The sequence below is a fragment of the Saccostrea echinata genome, unplaced genomic scaffold (assembly GCF_033153115.1).
Source record: "Saccostrea echinata isolate AGI-Se365-2 ecotype Australia unplaced genomic scaffold, CSIRO_AGI_Sech_v1 ptg000006l, whole genome shotgun sequence".
Lineage (NCBI taxonomy): Eukaryota > Metazoa > Mollusca > Bivalvia > Ostreida > Ostreidae > Saccostrea > Saccostrea echinata.
The window spans coordinates 15,570,916-15,588,252 of NW_026889755.1; the positions used below are offsets into that span (position 1 = coordinate 15,570,916).

At 33.8% G+C, this 17,337-nt stretch overlaps 1 protein-coding gene across 1 annotated transcript in view; it reads left to right on the top strand.

Annotated features, from left to right (window-relative positions):
- The window catches only part of LOC133180440 (fibrillin-1-like), a 52,198-nt gene that overhangs the window by 12,604 nt on the left and 22,257 nt on the right, over positions 1-17,337 (top strand). The window contains exons 8-48 of the mRNA XM_061314967.1: positions 141-256; positions 381-448; positions 553-806; positions 912-1,030; positions 1,218-1,285; positions 1,430-1,644; positions 2,268-2,380; positions 2,544-2,611; positions 2,850-3,124; positions 3,361-3,473; positions 3,626-3,693; positions 3,804-4,072; positions 4,314-4,430; positions 4,702-4,815; positions 5,137-5,253; positions 5,454-5,570; positions 5,750-5,863; positions 5,988-6,104; positions 6,321-6,434; positions 6,720-6,956; positions 7,472-7,585; positions 7,935-8,051; positions 8,980-9,093; positions 9,318-9,431; positions 10,148-10,261; positions 10,510-10,629; positions 11,086-11,202; positions 11,611-11,724; positions 12,285-12,404; positions 12,681-12,800; positions 13,185-13,415; positions 13,642-13,758; positions 13,857-13,976; positions 14,555-14,671; positions 14,983-15,096; positions 15,378-15,494; positions 15,722-15,835; positions 16,087-16,200; positions 16,334-16,447; positions 16,702-16,821; positions 16,971-17,087. Coding sequence (XP_061170951.1) covers positions 141-256; positions 381-448; positions 553-806; positions 912-1,030; positions 1,218-1,285; positions 1,430-1,644; positions 2,268-2,380; positions 2,544-2,611; positions 2,850-3,124; positions 3,361-3,473; positions 3,626-3,693; positions 3,804-4,072; positions 4,314-4,430; positions 4,702-4,815; positions 5,137-5,253; positions 5,454-5,570; positions 5,750-5,863; positions 5,988-6,104; positions 6,321-6,434; positions 6,720-6,956; positions 7,472-7,585; positions 7,935-8,051; positions 8,980-9,093; positions 9,318-9,431; positions 10,148-10,261; positions 10,510-10,629; positions 11,086-11,202; positions 11,611-11,724; positions 12,285-12,404; positions 12,681-12,800; positions 13,185-13,415; positions 13,642-13,758; positions 13,857-13,976; positions 14,555-14,671; positions 14,983-15,096; positions 15,378-15,494; positions 15,722-15,835; positions 16,087-16,200; positions 16,334-16,447; positions 16,702-16,821; positions 16,971-17,087 — 5,352 coding nt within the window. The remainder of the gene's footprint in view (positions 1-140; positions 257-380; positions 449-552; positions 807-911; positions 1,031-1,217; positions 1,286-1,429; positions 1,645-2,267; positions 2,381-2,543; positions 2,612-2,849; positions 3,125-3,360; positions 3,474-3,625; positions 3,694-3,803; positions 4,073-4,313; positions 4,431-4,701; positions 4,816-5,136; positions 5,254-5,453; positions 5,571-5,749; positions 5,864-5,987; positions 6,105-6,320; positions 6,435-6,719; positions 6,957-7,471; positions 7,586-7,934; positions 8,052-8,979; positions 9,094-9,317; positions 9,432-10,147; positions 10,262-10,509; positions 10,630-11,085; positions 11,203-11,610; positions 11,725-12,284; positions 12,405-12,680; positions 12,801-13,184; positions 13,416-13,641; positions 13,759-13,856; positions 13,977-14,554; positions 14,672-14,982; positions 15,097-15,377; positions 15,495-15,721; positions 15,836-16,086; positions 16,201-16,333; positions 16,448-16,701; positions 16,822-16,970; positions 17,088-17,337) is intronic.

Sequence of the window (17,337 nt, forward strand, 5' to 3'; positions counted from 1 at the left end):
AGACCAAAATTGCATAAATGTTGCATCTAGGGATGCACACTCCTAGATTATTAGTTTAGTGTGGGACTTTGCCTTACTTAAAGACAACATTCGTTGAGGTGAGCTCTGTAATCTCTGATTACCTATGTTCTTTTATCCAGATGCCACTCTGACCAATTTAACAGTGAGTGTATACAATCTAACTGATTGGACCAGTGACCTTAAAATTAACACCTCCCTAGCCTTCAACTCCTACGCTGTTCCATTTTGTAGAGATGTAAGCATATGATGTTTTGTAAATTGCAATTCATCCATAAACTTTCTTTGTTAAAAAAAAAAAAAATGAACATGCATGTATATGTGCAGCGGGGATCTTATAATCTTTTAAAATATGTTTTCAGCTCGACAAGATCTTTCGGTTAAGTCCCCTGAGGGAGAGATATTACGACTGCCAAGTAAAATCGTTTGGGTATGTACAGTATGATAAATGTAGCAGAATTTACTAAGCACATTATACTTTATACAAAACTGAATTGCTGAACACTGAGAAAAATATTTATTTTTTCAACACAGAAAAGACCCCAGAAATGTGGTTGTCCACTTGAGATTTAAAGGCAAAGCTTACCAAAACATGAGGAGTGACATATTACAAATCATAATTGACAATGCGAAGAGGGTCCTGGGCCCTGAGAATAAGGAGCTAAGGATGATAGGGAACCTCCTCATTGAACCTCTTGGAGGGACCTCGATAGATGTTCTTAACATTACTCTCAACCTTGGAGGTACCCCGACCATTCAACCCACAAAGACTATTCCTCCACCGACAGGTCTGTAATGAAGGTTCTACATTATTATGTTTATTAAAAAAATTGCAGAGTTATATTTGTCATGATTTTTGTGTTTTCAATTGTCTGCGTCATAATGCCTTTTAGGGGAACAAGTTGTCATAGCAGATATTACAGTTTACCTATACAATTTAACTTACGATCCACGACTAGAAGATGAAAATTCTGCATTGTTTCACAGGCATGCTCATGCATTCTGTAAAGATGTAAGTAAATATAATACATACTTACTTTTATTGAAATATACATGTAAAATTAATTAGATCGAATTACTAAATTTGTTTCTTTTTTCTTTTTTAAATTTAACAATGTAGAAACTGCTTTAAACAATGATTCATGGAATGCAAATGCTTATATTTGATGATTTTATATGTGATAGTTTTTATTTTTCAGATTGAGAAAATTTACATGTCATCTTCACTGAAACATTTCTTTATTGACTGCAAAATGTTTGATTACATGTGAGTACCTTTTTTAAGTTAAAATGCACTACACAGTACTTGCATTTTCAGATATAAATGTAAAACATCATATTTGCAACCCAAGAATACTTGCAACCCAAGAATATTGTTAATATAAACAAATAAGATGTGGAAATTTAACAGGGCTCCAGATCCAGGACATTTATATACCAAGGCCAAGTTCAAGCTTAGATTCCGACATCCATCTGTGTTTTCACCAGAACACTTCAAAGGACTCATCAAATCCCGGACCCCAGAGTTTGTACAGACAGACCTTCAAGCACTGACCAAACTGTACACCTATCTGGTGGGTCACGACCTTGTGATTCTGGATAAGACCGGATTTGATGTGGTCTGGAGTACTGCCGTTACAATCATGCCCTCCACGCTTTTCCTACCCGCTACTCTACATAGTTCTCTAGATATTATTACTTCAAATGTGTTTGTCAACACACCAGGATTGACTATTTTTCCATCACACATTCATGGCACTTCCACAATTTATAATTTATATGGTAAAGCTTTTAGATTTCAATTCTATGTTACATCCTATTATTCATTTGTGTAATGTATACATGCATGCAGCAATGCACAAACAAAATTTACTATGTTTCATGGAAGTCTAGCCTCTTGTCTATATATATATATATTTTTTTCCAGCTGTATTAATTTCCTCTCCTCAAAATTCAATTTCAAACTTAACATTAACTTTTCATCATTATATTTAAAAAGAAATGTGCAAAGATTTCTGAGATTTAAGAGATGTAAATGAAGTGCATGCGTGTAATAATGGGAAGTAACTCTTTATTACTGACCATGAAGGAGGATACATAAAAACTATGTTGTGAATAAATCCATTGAAGTTGTCGGGCTCAAATAGTTTCTAGACAAATATAGATGATTTCAGCATAGTGCAAGATTTTCGAGCTTGCCATTTTCAGGTTTTGAATTTATGTAACAGATGAAATTGTTTCTTTTACAGATGCCACTTATGCTAACATTACCACAGGACTCTATGACTTCCAGTACACCTCTGATCTTGCCAATAGGAATTCACCAAAGTTTGCAAGTTTACAGGCTCATTTCTGTGATGATGTAGGTTTACCTTGAGCATTAAGCAGTTAATTGTGAGAAATCTTTTAATCTTTTATTTTTCTTATACTATGGATAAATCATTATAAACAAATAAATCCATACATGATACACGTCCATGTACATTTATGTGTTACTTAGTTTTACCTGGGAGACTATTTTTCAGCTTCGACGTTATGTTGAGAGGACAGCTGTTGGCAAATTTTTACAGGACTGTAAAATTGATGAATTCACGTAAGTTGCAGTTAATGTTAATTTTATGAACATTTTCAATGTTTTCAGTCTGTTGAGTTGCAATTCCTTTTAAATATAACAAATGCACTGAGAATTGATGCCATATGAAACTGAAATAGTATGTAGATGGTAAAATCATGAAAACTAATGTTTCTGTTGGAAAATCAATATGCATAGCTCATGTTTTTATGGCTGCATTGTACTGACATAAATGCTCATAATTTTTTTTTATTTACAGGAACTTCCCAACAAATGTAAAGTTCCACCTCCTCTTTAACACACCTATTGGATCCTATGTGATGGAGAATATTACCCACGTTCTCAAGGACATGGCCCCTCACCGACTGAAGGACGGCTTTGAGGTGGTGGATGTGGGAGATCTTGGTCTGATCTGGAATCGGTACCACATTGATATGAAGGTCACTAACTACACAGTACATACAGCCACTGATGTAGCCCACACAGGAACTGTGGACTTTCCCAGCACTCTGGGGCCTGGCAAAATTATGTATTGTAAGAATTTTATATAGTTTTAATATGTATTGTAAGAATTTTATACAGTTTCATTATGTATTGTAAGAACTATGTAAGAATTGAGCAACCATTTTGTCATTAAATAAAATTTTTAAGTCTCAATAAAATTGCAAGATGTAATTAATAAAAGAAATCAAAGATCAATAAATTTGTCTTATTTCTGTTGGAAAATGGCAAAATGAAATCTGTGTATTGAGTTAGTGAATACTTATTAGCTGCCACAGAGGTGAGGTTTACATGTGATCTGTACAACCAGAGCATCCCTATAGAGTTCTCCGACAGAACCAACTACCTGTTCAAACAACAACAGGACCTCTTCTGTAAAGATGTAAGAACTATGTTATGATTCTGCAATCAACAATATTCTCTCATTGAAACGCATTAATATGGTATAATTAAAACAGACAAGTTCTTTGATACAAAATTAATAATTGTTATATGCATGTACATGGTATTTCAAATTTTGATTTTTTTTCCTAGGTGAAAAAAAGTTATACAGACAGTGTTTTGCATCCACACTTTTTGGAATGCTATATTAAGGACTTCAAGTAAGGCGGCCCATTTGATTGCAGTGATTACAAAAAGTTTTCGCTTTTCAATATTTAAAGGTAGGAGATATATTTCTAGTATTTAAATTTCTTGTATTTTTGTTCTTTAGATATGTAACACCAAGGAAGGTTCAGTTTGGACTTTATTTTGCCCACACAATGACAAATGGCCTTCAAAGCAATGCTGTCAACATTCTGGAAAGTAAATCTTCAAACAAAAAGATTGGCAGTAAAACTTACGTAGATCTTGGGAAGCTGTTTTTAGAGACAGGAACCTGTGTCATTCAGATGAAACCTGTAAACTGGACTCATGAAATGGAGCATACTTACCACCCCATTCATACTGCCACCCCCACCCTGCCAGTGGGACCCTCATTTGGTGAGGAAGATTTGCAATTTACATGTATATTTTTAATAAAGAGGAAATGAGTATTAATTGAATTGAAAAAAAATTGCTCAGGATAAAGTAAATTACTTGTTGTATTCCTTGAATGATATTTTCAAATCTTTTAAAGTAATTCAATAATGAGATTGTTATGGAAATATTTTTTCCCCATAGATGTACGAGTATATTCAGTGATCTTTATAACTTAGTCATGTTTTCATGTGATCATTTGCAGAAATTGACCACTGTATGCGGTACCCTTGTCAACACGGGGGCACTTGTCTGAAGTCGATATCTGGCTGGTATAACTGTGTGTGTCCTCCTGGGTACTCGGGTCCTAACTGTGAAATCAGTAAGTGTTTCTAATGGTTTATCAGTTTTTCTAAACTTATGTGGATAAAAACCTTGGATTGTTACAAATGAAAAAAATGTGACAATATAGGGCTGCATATTTCTATGCAGAAAAAAAGGTTAATTGTTAAATTTAAAGCCCTTTCAGATCATATATGTAGGATTGCTTATAAACCTTTCCACTTTTATTTTCTCCATTTTATTGCTCTTATGTTGACTTATATAAAATATGTGCACAATAGTCAGAGCTGAAATGTTGTTTTCTTTTGCAGATATCAATGAATGTAACATGAACATGTGTATGAATGGTGGAACATGTGTGGACACCATCGGAAGCTACTACTGTAAATGTGATGCAGGATGGGAGGGAGTCCACTGTGAAATCAGTAAGGAGTTTAACAGCATTAATTATGACAAATATTAAGTTTTAAATAGTAGACCTATGAAATATGTGGAGATAACGAACAATATTCGAGCTCAAAAGTCCATTAAACATTACAAAATAAGAACAGAGCAAACACGGACCTCTAAGACATCAGAGGTGGGATCAGGTGCCATGGAGGAGTGAGCATCCCCTGCCAACCAGTCACACCCGCCATGTGCTCAATTTAAGCTCTTTTATGGATGTGAAGACTGAACAGAATTAAAATCCTTATAAATCCAGATGTGTATTGAAATTAATACAAAGTATGAATGGTGCCTTTCAGATAAGAATGAGTGTGATGTCCAGAACATTTGTCTGTACGGCGGTACATGTGTAGACACACCAGGCTCCTACTTCTGTATGTGTGTGGAAGGAAGAACAGGCAAAAACTGTGAAAATGGTAGGTATACAATAAAGTCTTTATTGTCCAGAAAAAGAAATTATGACAATGACATTTTTTTTACCATAATCTGTTATCTCCCTTTCCCTCTATCTCTGTGTTAATATGTACAAGTAAGTATAGTTTTTTAATGGAAGTATTTCTTAGAATACATTTGCTCATGTGTATAATTGAATTGTGAACATTTTTGTTTCTTTTAGATATTGATGAGTGTTTACAGGAGAATATTTGCCAGAATGGGGGCACCTGCTTCAACAGACCTGGCTCTTTCTACTGTAGCTGTGCTCCTGGCTGGACAGGAACATTATGTGAGACTGGTAAGTTATACACAAGTTATTCTACAGGAGTAACTGCAGAATATTGTCTGAAAGCAATCAGCACCAGTGAAGTTGTAAAATAATTGGTAAAGAGAAGTTTGTGAGAGTAATAATGTTTTATTCAAGACAAATTGAAGTGGATGTGTGGAAGATAATTTATTTTATATAATTTTTTTTAGATATTGATGAATGTAAAAACAATATTTGTCAACATGAGGGCACCTGCTTGAACACCCCAGGGTCTTATCGCTGTCTATGTCCAACAGGGTGGACAGGAAAATACTGCGAAAGAGGTCGGTGAAACTAGTCAAGTATTGCTTTTTTTTATGTACATTTTTTGCATATTTATGTACATGTACTCCTTTCTGCCTTACTGATAATCATTAAATCCTTCATGTTTTTTTTTTTTTTTTTTAGATATACATGAATGTCTTGAGTATAATGTTTGTTCTAATGGAGGAACTTGTCGTAATCTGATGGGTGGATACATCTGTACATGTCCTCCTGGGTGGACAGGAGATAATTGCACTCTGGGTAATAAAAATTCTTTCTTACCCTTTTGAATGATTAACATTTGTTAATGTAAAAGACATGTACTCGGAAATGTATATATATTTTACCTGTAGTTATTAACAGAATGATACTTTGTAAAGTATTTTAAAGTATCATTTTTTGAATTTCTATTTCTTCATTGATTTGAATCCCTTTTTAATTATATACTTTAATCATTTGTGTACTTGTGATGGATAGATGTTAAGGAATGTCTGACCAATCCTTGTAAAAACTCGCTGGGTTGTATCGAGTTGGAGGGCTCATACAAGTGTGAATGTCCCCCTGGATATACGGGACAGAACTGTGATATTAGTAAGTAAAGCTAGTAAAAATGTCTAGTTAGTCTCACAAATTATTCCTTTTTCCCATTTACAATGTACATGTATAATGAACAGAAAAATGTTAAAAAGTAAGGATTATTTGGTTGGAGATTTGGGGGGGGGGGGGGCTTTGAGAAATACATGTATATTGATTCAGTCATTGTACTTGGAATTTAGAATTGTTCCAGTGAACAAAAATATTTTTTTGAATACCATAATTTCACCTTATAAATGAAACCTTCAGAATGTAATACAATTGAAATTATTTATTTTATAGATATTAATGAATGTTTAACAATGGACTTGCCCTGCTCGGGACACGGAGACTGTATAGACACGATGGGTTCCTACCGGTGTATCTGTAACCCAGGGTGGACGGGCATTCAATGTGACATTGACATACCTGAGTGTAGCCTTTTGAAGCCCTGTAAACACAATTCCACCTGTATAGAGATGGACGGTGGCTACAGGTGTAAGTGCTTACCTGGATTCAGGGGCAAGCACTGTGAAGGAGGTAGGGCTACCATTCAATTCACCACTGCTGAAAATACAAGATTTATGTCAGGATATTTTTTAAAAAATCCCTTTGTAATATTTCTATATCTCATGATAATGCTAATTGTGATGGGAAAAATCCTAATACATATAATATGTCATGTTAAAGTTTAGTACACAAGAAATATTCCTTTTGTTCATTCTCAAAACGTAGAATTTAAAAAAAAAAAAAATTGTTTCATACATGTACTGTATACAGGGTTATTTTCGCTCTTTCACACTTGCAAACAATTTTGCCCTGTTTTTAATTTGCCAGTCACGGTTCTGTTTAAGAAATTACATTGTGTTTTTTTAATTCGCCTCATTTTAAATTCACCCATCTTTATGTAGGGGTGAAAATAAAACGGGGCAAAATTTTCCCTGTATACAGTAATACACTTGAAAAATCCAAAATTTATTTGTCTAAATTTTTATCTGTTACAATATATATGGGGCTGTAAACTATGAGATTCTGTGAGACTGTGACTTTTGTAGATGAGTTTGAGTGTACCAGTAATCCTTGTCTGAATGGAGCCACCTGTATGGAGACCTTTGGGTCCTTTTACTGTAGCTGTCCCCCTGGATGGACTGGACCCCTCTGTGGGAAGGGTATCTCATTTTTCCCCCTAAATTAACAAACATAACAAGTATAATCATTCTTTCTTTTTCTTTTATTGACAAAGTTTTGCTAAACACTTGTCAATGTCAAAGTGAAAAAAGCCAGGTGTTTTATTTCAGATAATAATTTGTTAATTGAAGACAGGGAATAAATGTGTTTTGTTGGGGTAAACTGTCGTCACTTGTAGCAGTTTGTATCTCAGTGTGCTTTTAATTATTTTACAAACATTACCCACCCCCTACCCCCTACCCCCTCCTCCAACTTACTTCTGGAATATGCTGTAGCACATGGTTTGAATATCAGTTGACACTTTTTAAATGGGAATTCTTTTGTTTTCAGACTTTGATGAGTGTGTTAATGACCCCTGTAGGAACGCTGCATCATGTTTGAACACACCAGGAAGTTACCAGTGTATTTGCATCAATGGATGGTCAGGAATTCACTGTGAAATTGTTGGTAGGCATTGCTGAAATATTTTGTTTTAAAAAATTTATTAGATTGTTAAGTCTTTATTCTTGGTTTCATACAGGAAAGTATTATGATAATTAAACATGCAAGCTGTAGCTACTAGTATTAAATAAAAAAAAAAAACAAATTACAAAATCGGGAAAATTGATCTGTTTTTTCAGCAACAGTTTTGTTTATTAATTATGGATTGAATTTACATTATCCAGACATTTTAAATCAATTTTTTTTAATAAATTTAAAGACGACTGATGGAATGATTATTGCTTTTTTAGATGATTGGTGTATAAGTGCCCCATGTTTAAATAATGGAATATGCTCGAACAGTGTTGGTCGGTATGATTGCACATGTCCTCCAAACTGGCAAGGACCGGAGTGTCAAATAGGTCAGCCTCATTTTCAATTTATTTTTATCCCTTCAGGTTAACAACTAAGCAAAGATCAAAGGTTATTAACTAAGCATAAATTAATTTATTAGATTAATTTACTTGATCCCCTGTTTTGGAATTTATCCAAGAAAATAATGTTTACAAAAAAAATTATTTAGCATACTTTGATGATAAAGACATCAAACTTTGTACTATATATCAATGAACTGTAAAGTGGAAGAGTAGAAGAATATTCTGTTTACCTCTCTTTAGATATTGATGAATGTTTGAAGAATCCATGCTTGAACAATGGAACATGTCTGAATACACCTGGTTCATTTGTTTGTCAGTGCACAGCAGGATGGGAAGGAAACATTTGTGAAAGAGGTGACATTTTATTTTCATTTTGTTAAAACATTCATTTAATTAAATCATTAATCTTTCTCATTATTTTAAATTTCAGATTGAGTTAACTGTAGTAAGTCATGTAGATGTACTCTCTTTTGCTGGTAAATCAGTCAATGCATAATGTTTTTTTTTTCCAATTGTAGACATAAATGAATGTCCCAGCTTCCCTTGTGAAAATAAGGGAGTATGTACCAATACACTGGGGTCTTATATTTGTAAATGTCCCAAAGGATGGACAGGTCCTAGATGCAGAATAGGTAAGAAAATAAATCATATACATGTATATGTGTGATTCATACATGGATAAAAACATTTTTTAACAAAAAACAAAAAAAAAAACTCCTATAAATCCCAAATTCAAGAAAATCTTTGAATATTGATTCTCTTCTCATCCATTTTGACTAATATTCATGAATTTATTCATTAATGGAACTTCACCACTACCCAAGATCCACTCCTATGAGATGTATTCTATTTATAGATGTGGATGAGTGTATGCAGAGGCCCTGTGAGAATGGAGGGTCATGTATTAACCTGCCAGGGAGCTATGAATGCATTTGTCCCCGTGGATTTTCAGGACCCCACTGTAAGATAGGTCAGTAGCAATGACGCAGGATATCAGAGCATATAACTTGGATATCTTTAAAGCCTAAGTTTGTCTCAAGTATGACCAATTAATGTACTGTACTAAATGCTGCAGTCTTGAATACCCATACTTATAAAAGCTATCAAAATTTTTGATAACGGTGTGAAATCCAAAAAAAGTGAGCTAGTAATCACTGTGGGTAAACTTGATATTTATGTTCAATAGTTTGAATTAAATGAATACTTTACTCGATTAATTAATATTTTCCAGTAATTCGTTATAAAGGAGAAGTAGTACTTGTTCCAAAAATGTGACACCAGTAGCTCATTATTACTGTGGAATCATCATTGTTCCTGGGGGACCAATGTTCGTGGATATCTTGGGTGATCCTTACCCACAAATTTACACCTGCATTATTTTGTCAGTGTATTGATTCATTGAATGTACCATGATATGTATGTGCTGTATATGTGCTGTGTATTTAGACAAGATACCCACGAAATTACATCCCCATGAACCAGTAAAATTTTGCTTGCCCACGAACAGTGACCCCCACTATGAATGAAAATGATCCCATGGTATACTGTACATTCAGATGAGATAACAAAGATCTTGAGCATAAAAATATGGAACAAGGAACCAGAAAATGCCATTGTAAGAATAGAGTTCTCAGTCATATAAACCTTTATGTCAGTCTTGATATTTTGATTGTAATTTCTATACAGAGCACAATGAATGCCTCAACAACCCCTGCCAGAATGGTGGAACGTGTTTCAATACTCCTGGATCTTATTACTGTAGCTGTAAAAGTGGATGGACAGGTCCAAACTGCACTCTAGGTACGATCGCAGAATCACAGTATATTGGAAAAAATGAAAAATTAAGATGTCTCAGTTTATCCCACAGTAATATACTAGAATATAGTAAAGATATATTATACAAGTTTGCAAAAACACACAGTATATTTGAAGAAACAAAATAGGATGTCTTAGTACATCCACAATAATGTGTTAGATGGCAAAGTTATTACACAAGTTTGCATATTTTGACATAGATGTTATATAAAGCTTTTTTGTTTGTATTTTAGATGTGGATGAGTGTCAGTTTGAGAGAGCTGTGTGTATGTTTGGGGGAACTTGTATCAACACAATTGGGTCATTCACGTGTGTGTGTCCTCCAGGTCGATCAGGACCCACGTGTGTCATTGGTAAGAAATTTATCTACAATTTCATAAAATAAAATTTATCTAAAATATAATTCTGGAGAAAAACTTGTCATCATAGAAAGCATGGCATTCTTTTTGTCAATCCTGCTTTCTTGCATTGATGCAGGAATTTCAATTCATAGTCAGCTCTGCACCTACATGTATATATAAAATCCAAAACTAGATTTTCGGTGGGTATTAAGTTCTCACAATTAAAAATAATTATAATGAAAAACTGGAAAAAAAAAGTTGTATGATTTTATATAAATACACATGCATATGCTTTTACTTAAAAATAAAAATTGCAGAATAATGTGGATTTCTATTTTGAAAGAAACTCTAACAACAAATTATTTTTCATCAGGATTTAATGCTGGACTAAACTTTCAGAAATGATTTTGACTATTTCTAAGTATTCAAATGCTTTGAGTATTCAGAGATGTGTTTGTAACGTTGTAGACATTGATGAATGTTTGATGGCCAATCCCTGCGGCAATGGAGGTCAGTGTATCAACACTGATGGTTCATACAAGTGTCTCTGTACCCCGGGCTGGACGGGCATCAACTGTACTGAAGGTAAGTATAATTACCTATTACTGTACACTCTTAAATCTCTGCCTCACTGATTTAGTGTACAGCATTAACTGAAGATGAATTATGAATTTTTTATTTATTTGATTTAAACTTATAATGACATAGAAAGCAACAGAATTTAAATAAACATAAAGTAAATAATTTAACCTGTTTTCCACTGGCACATTACAATACTTGCATTCAAATTTTCACTGAATTTCTTAATTTAAATAAGTCTTAAATTATCCAGTATTTAATAATGCATACAATTGGATATTTTGGTAGAAAATTTACTGTTTGGTACCAAGAGCTACTGATTTATTTAGGTGCTAAACCATACTTACTTGTCAATGTGTGCTCATGTTAAATTTTTACATTAATATTTAATAATGTATGTGTGTTTGTTTGTAGATGACAATGAGTGTAAGGGATACCCATGTAGAAACAAGGGAACTTGTGTGAACACAGTGGGGTCCTTTAAGTGTATGTGTCCACCACAATGGACTGGACCTATATGTGACTTTGGTAAGTGGGGCTTATCATTCTCCTAGATCTCTCACTAGGAATTCACAGATGTTTACTGATGTTTATCTCTTTTGTTGTTTAATTTCTATTATTCAGTTACTTTGTGAAGAATTTTATTTTGAAAGAAATCTAGTATGTGCATGACTTATCTGGCCATTTGTATGATGAATTTGCATTGCTATTTGTGAATAACATCAACTAAATTTTTAATTTACCAGATGTAAATGAATGCCTAAACGTGAGCATCTGCCGCAATGGAGGGGAATGTATTAACAAGGTTGGATCCTACATTTGCTCTTGTCGAGAGGGTTGGACAGGCCAGCATTGTCACATAGGTAGATATTGATGTTAATTCTACTATTCAATGGCTAGAAGATTAATTAATGGTGCTGTATTGGGGAAAAAAACATTCCAATTAGAAAGTCAAAGCTTTCGGTTTTATATATTGTAGAGCACAAAGCTTTAGCCCTTATGCATTTGCGTTTGTAGATTATAAATTGTTACATGTGGTACTTATACTAGGCTTATTTTCAACTTATTTTCCTTGATATGTCATGCAGATTATAATGAATGTGCAAAAGACAGAAACCCTTGTCTGAATGGTGCAACATGTGACAATCGAAATGGAACGTTTATCTGTATATGTCCTAAAGGATGGAGAGGGGTACACTGTGATATAGGTAAATATACTCCCAGGAATGTTCAAGATGAAACCTAGTCACTCATCTGAATGTGAAGTAAATAAGTCATAGACTTTCCCACATGGAATCGAGCAGTAATTGTCCAGAAATCATGAAGTGGTAGAAAAATTTAGAAAGGATATTTTAGGTTTACACAAACATATACAGTATTCTGAAACTAGTTCTTGACTTGCTTAGGAGCTAATAAATGCCTATAACTTTTAAACAGATTTAAGATGTTCATTTACAATATCTTTTACATTGTATTGGTTGCAGACATCAATGAGTGTGAGACTTTGGTCACCCCTTGTCAGTTTGGAGGCACCTGTAATAACATTGATGGATCTTATTACTGTATCTGTCCCCCAGGAAGGGGAGGTGACTACTGTGAAATTAGTAAGTATAGGATCAAAAACATTGGCTGGAAGCAGGATGAATTAACAATTACAGTTTTCATTGATTTTCCTAATACAATTTTAGAAGACACTAAACATTATAACTATCTTCTTTGCATAAAATTAGATTTAACTTAATAAATCCCTTGTACATGTATTGAAAATGAAGGTTGAAAGATGAAACACTAAACATAATTATCTTCTTAGCATAAAATTAGATTTATTTAATAAATCCCTTGTACATGTATTGAAAATGAAGGTTGAAAGAAGCCTCTAGCTTGTGAATTGATTAACAAATTTATAAGGTTTACAGTTGTCTAAAGATCAGACTGATTGAGGCATAGACTATACATAAATTCATATTAATTTTCTTTTGTGTATATAGACATCCAGGAATGTCTGACAAACCCATGCATGAATGGAGGAAGATGTATAGATTTGGAGGATGGATTTCGCTGTGAATGCTCACAGGCTTACACAGGGGAGTATTGTCAGAATGACGCTAACGAATGCGAGAGAGCTAACCCTTGCCAACACGAGGGGACATGTGTTAACACCCACGGCTCCTACAGATGTCGCTGTAAGGAGGGATGGAAGGGACACAACTGTGAAATTGGTCAGTATCTTATTGAGGAGTTATCTTTTCTTTGATAATCTTCTTATTAAATGTATTCTAACAAGAAGGAAAAAAAATGTTGATTTTAGATTAAAGTCATCTTAGTTTAGGAATGAAACAGTAAGTTTTATACATCAAAAGGCATAATTTACAGATTGTTTTAAGTTGAAAAGAGTGGTTAGAAATCACAGTCTATATTAGTTCTGTATGTATTTATTCATTATAGACATTAATGAATGTTTGATATCCAACCCCTGTCTACATGGAGGCACCTGCTTCAATACAATGGGTTCATTCAGGTGTAATTGTCCCCCTAACTGGACAGGACAGAGATGTGAGATAGGTAAGGTCCATAATATACAGATACATGGCATTTCAGTGAATGTTGTTCTGTATGTGGACTTGTAGAGTATATTTGTCTGGGTTTTTTTTTTTTGTTAGATGTGGATGAGTGTTCCAACAGCTTCCCCCCTTGTCTTCATGGCGCTACCTGTATTAACATTGAAGGGGGATACACTTGTCAGTGTCCTATTGGCTGGATGGGAAAGAATTGTGAAAAAGGTAAGAAAATAAACCCCAAAAATTGTACATTAACCCTTCTTAAACTACCTCGTCTACTAATCATGCATTAGTATTAATTTATAATTTATTTATTCATAATATTTACAAGATAACTTGCTTATTAAATGTTGTTTTTGTTTTTAAAAAAAAATTAATATTTATTATAATAAAGCATTTTACCATATTGTCAAAGCTTGAAGGAAAAAAATATCTAAAAATAGAGCACCAGCCAATACAATATGGGGCAAAAATAAAATGAAGGCATTAATTACCCTGTATACAGTAGTTGAAACTTCACTCAGATGTGGAGTTTGGCATACTTTACATGTACATGTATATATTTGCACTATTTTCTAAAAGTCAAATCAGAAATTCAACTTTTGCAATTGTGAACTTTTTATCAGGCATGCATTTTAGTATTAAGTAATTAAAATATAGGTCTGATCAAATGAAACATGCCTCTCAGCCTGCGATTTAATTAGACTAGTGGATTACATCTTAGAGTAGTTTAGCTGAATAAATTGTTCTCTGTGTGCTTAAAATGGAATGTTTATAATTAATCTGATGTAAATTTTCAGATGTGAATGAGTGCTATACAATGCAGCCGTGTAGAAATGGTGGGACCTGTCAGAATATTGATGGTTCCTATCTCTGTCAATGTAAGGAAGGCTGGACTGGCCCTGACTGTACAACAGGTAAACATTGAAACTTCGATAGGACTAATGAAGTAAAATTTAAAAGATCTTAACTTCTTATTAGGAAAACTAGGCATGTACATTTTGAATATATACATGTTAAGGTATAGTCAGATTATGCAGCAGGATTTTTATTAATTTAAATGTTTATATATGAAGTAGAATAGATAAGTGTAGCAAGTATTGAGAATTTGTCAGCACAATACACGTTAGAAAATGTACTGTAAAAAAGGATTTTGTTTTGTTGAGATTTGCACTAATAGCGATTTGTAATGTACGTGTACTTTATCATATATTTTTCTTTGATTTAGATGTAGATGAATGTTTGAGAAATCCGTGTATGTACAATGGCACGTGTCTGAATACTCGGGGATCTTACATGTGTACCTGTCCACGAGAACGAACAGGACATAACTGTATGGACGGTGAGTTGAGGGGAGATAGTAAATCCATATGGCGAAGGATATGCGAGAAATTGATCTCTCTCATTAATGAAAGTGAATTGAACTTACAAGAAGACTTTGTTTCTCCTGCTAATCTTTTGTTATCATTTGTAATATTTTTAAATGTTTATCAAAGTGAAAATTCCAAATTTTTCAATGAAAACTGTTATGGTAATTGGTTCAAAAGTAGTTTTGAATTTGAAATATGAAATGACTTTATTTGTGACTGACTCTTTCAATATCATGTGACAAACATTAAACAGATGTGGATGAGTGTGTTCTCTTTTCGCCGTGTAAACACGGGGGCACCTGTCTTAACATCAATGGGGGATACACCTGTATGTGTAAGGATGGCTGGACAGGCACCAACTGTGAAATGGGTAGGAATTTTCAGGGTTTTTGGATCAGATATTAAAATTCACATTTTAAAGCAGTCTACAATGATTAAAAAAAAATCAAGTTTTAATATCTTTGTGAAGGAGTATGGAATCACTGAAAATCTATACAATAATTGTGCTTTGTCCTGGTATACATAAGAACATAACTCTTCACTGGAAGTGATTTTTGTAAATTGTTTGAAACAAGTTGTTTCTGTTTATTTGTAAAGATATTGATGAATGCTTGCGGAACCCATGCTTCAATAATGGAAGTTGTATCAACTCTTACGGGTCGTTTTATTGTCGTTGTCCGAGAGGATGGACTGGGCCATACTGTCTGGAGGGTAAGAATTATTGAGAAGCTTCAGTACATCACAAATATCTTCAGAAATCTGTTAAGTTGAATCTTATTTTTATTGATATTTGATGGATTTTTGCTCTACCTTTGTCGTTGTCTATGTTGTAATGAAATTCAGTTTTGTGTGATGATAAATACAGTGCATTTGTTTTGTGAAAGTAGAGTAAGTCCTGTAAGATAGAAATCTTTTACAGTATGTTCATCTTAATAACAAGTATTTATCACTTTTGTTTTCAGATTTCAATGAGTGTTTACAAATGTCCTGTGCCAATGGAGGTACATGCATCAACATTCAAGGCTCATATCAGTGCAGGTGTCCTAATGGTTGGACAGGAAAGAACTGTGAAATAGGTCTGGCTTTACCTTTAAAGTAAAATTCTTAACTTGTACTGAAAAGTTGCATGTACTTACATGTATAAATTGTAAATTTTGACCTGTTAACTGCATGTATAACAAGTATTTATGGGTTGAGATATTATTATAGATGAGGATGAGTGCAAGAGAAATCCTTGTTTAAATGGAGCGACTTGTTACAACACAGTGGGATCCTTCTCGTGTGTCTGTCCTGATGGATTTGTTGGCCAGATGTGTGGAAATGGTAATATTGATATATCTGTCAAACTTTATATAAAACATATACATGTATATATCATAGAAATATCATTGAGATGTACATTATATGTGAAGTAAAAAAATTTCAAAAGGTTTTTTACTTCAATATTAAAGAAAAGAGTTGAGGAGGTCAAGCATTTATCAGAGTCCATCAAAATGTTTTGTATGCATCCTCTCTGCCTTTAGGTTTCTGAGCCTGTCTTGTAGAATTTTGAAATTGTATATGTACTTACCTTTCAGACACCAATGAATGTCTGCAGTTCCCAGGAATCTGTAAAAATGGGGGCACCTGTTTCAACACAGAGGGATCCTACAAATGTGATTGTCCCCCTGGGTGGAGGGGCAAAAACTGTGGAATAGGTATGCTAAAAATGATGTGGTGGATCCAGTTTTTATGCAGGAACAAATAGGAAATGCTGGTTAAAAAAACACAATTAAAGTGCAGTTTAAACATAATAAAATGCACAGGTACTTTATAGTGACTTCAAACTGTACTGTTTCTCTTGCAGATGTGAATGAATGCATAACCATGAATCTGTGTGCAAATGGTGCCACTTGTATCAACACAGATGGTTCCTACAAGTGCAGGTGTCCTCCAGGATTCGAAGGACCCCTCTGTGAAAAGGGTAAAAAAAAAAATCCCTTTACTGCAATATTATTCAAGATTTTGAAGCAAAAGCCAAGTTTATTTTTTTTTTATGACAAAATTGACTTGACCATGCTCACCCCTGTTAATTAGTGGAATCCAGTTTTACAGTAGATTTTTGTAGCTATAGTTTAATGTCCCTTGTATTTCAGCTGTGATAGGTATGATCAGACTGCATAAATTCATGTCATTAACAATTTTCTTGGAAAAGTTTATTTTGTGTCATTAAC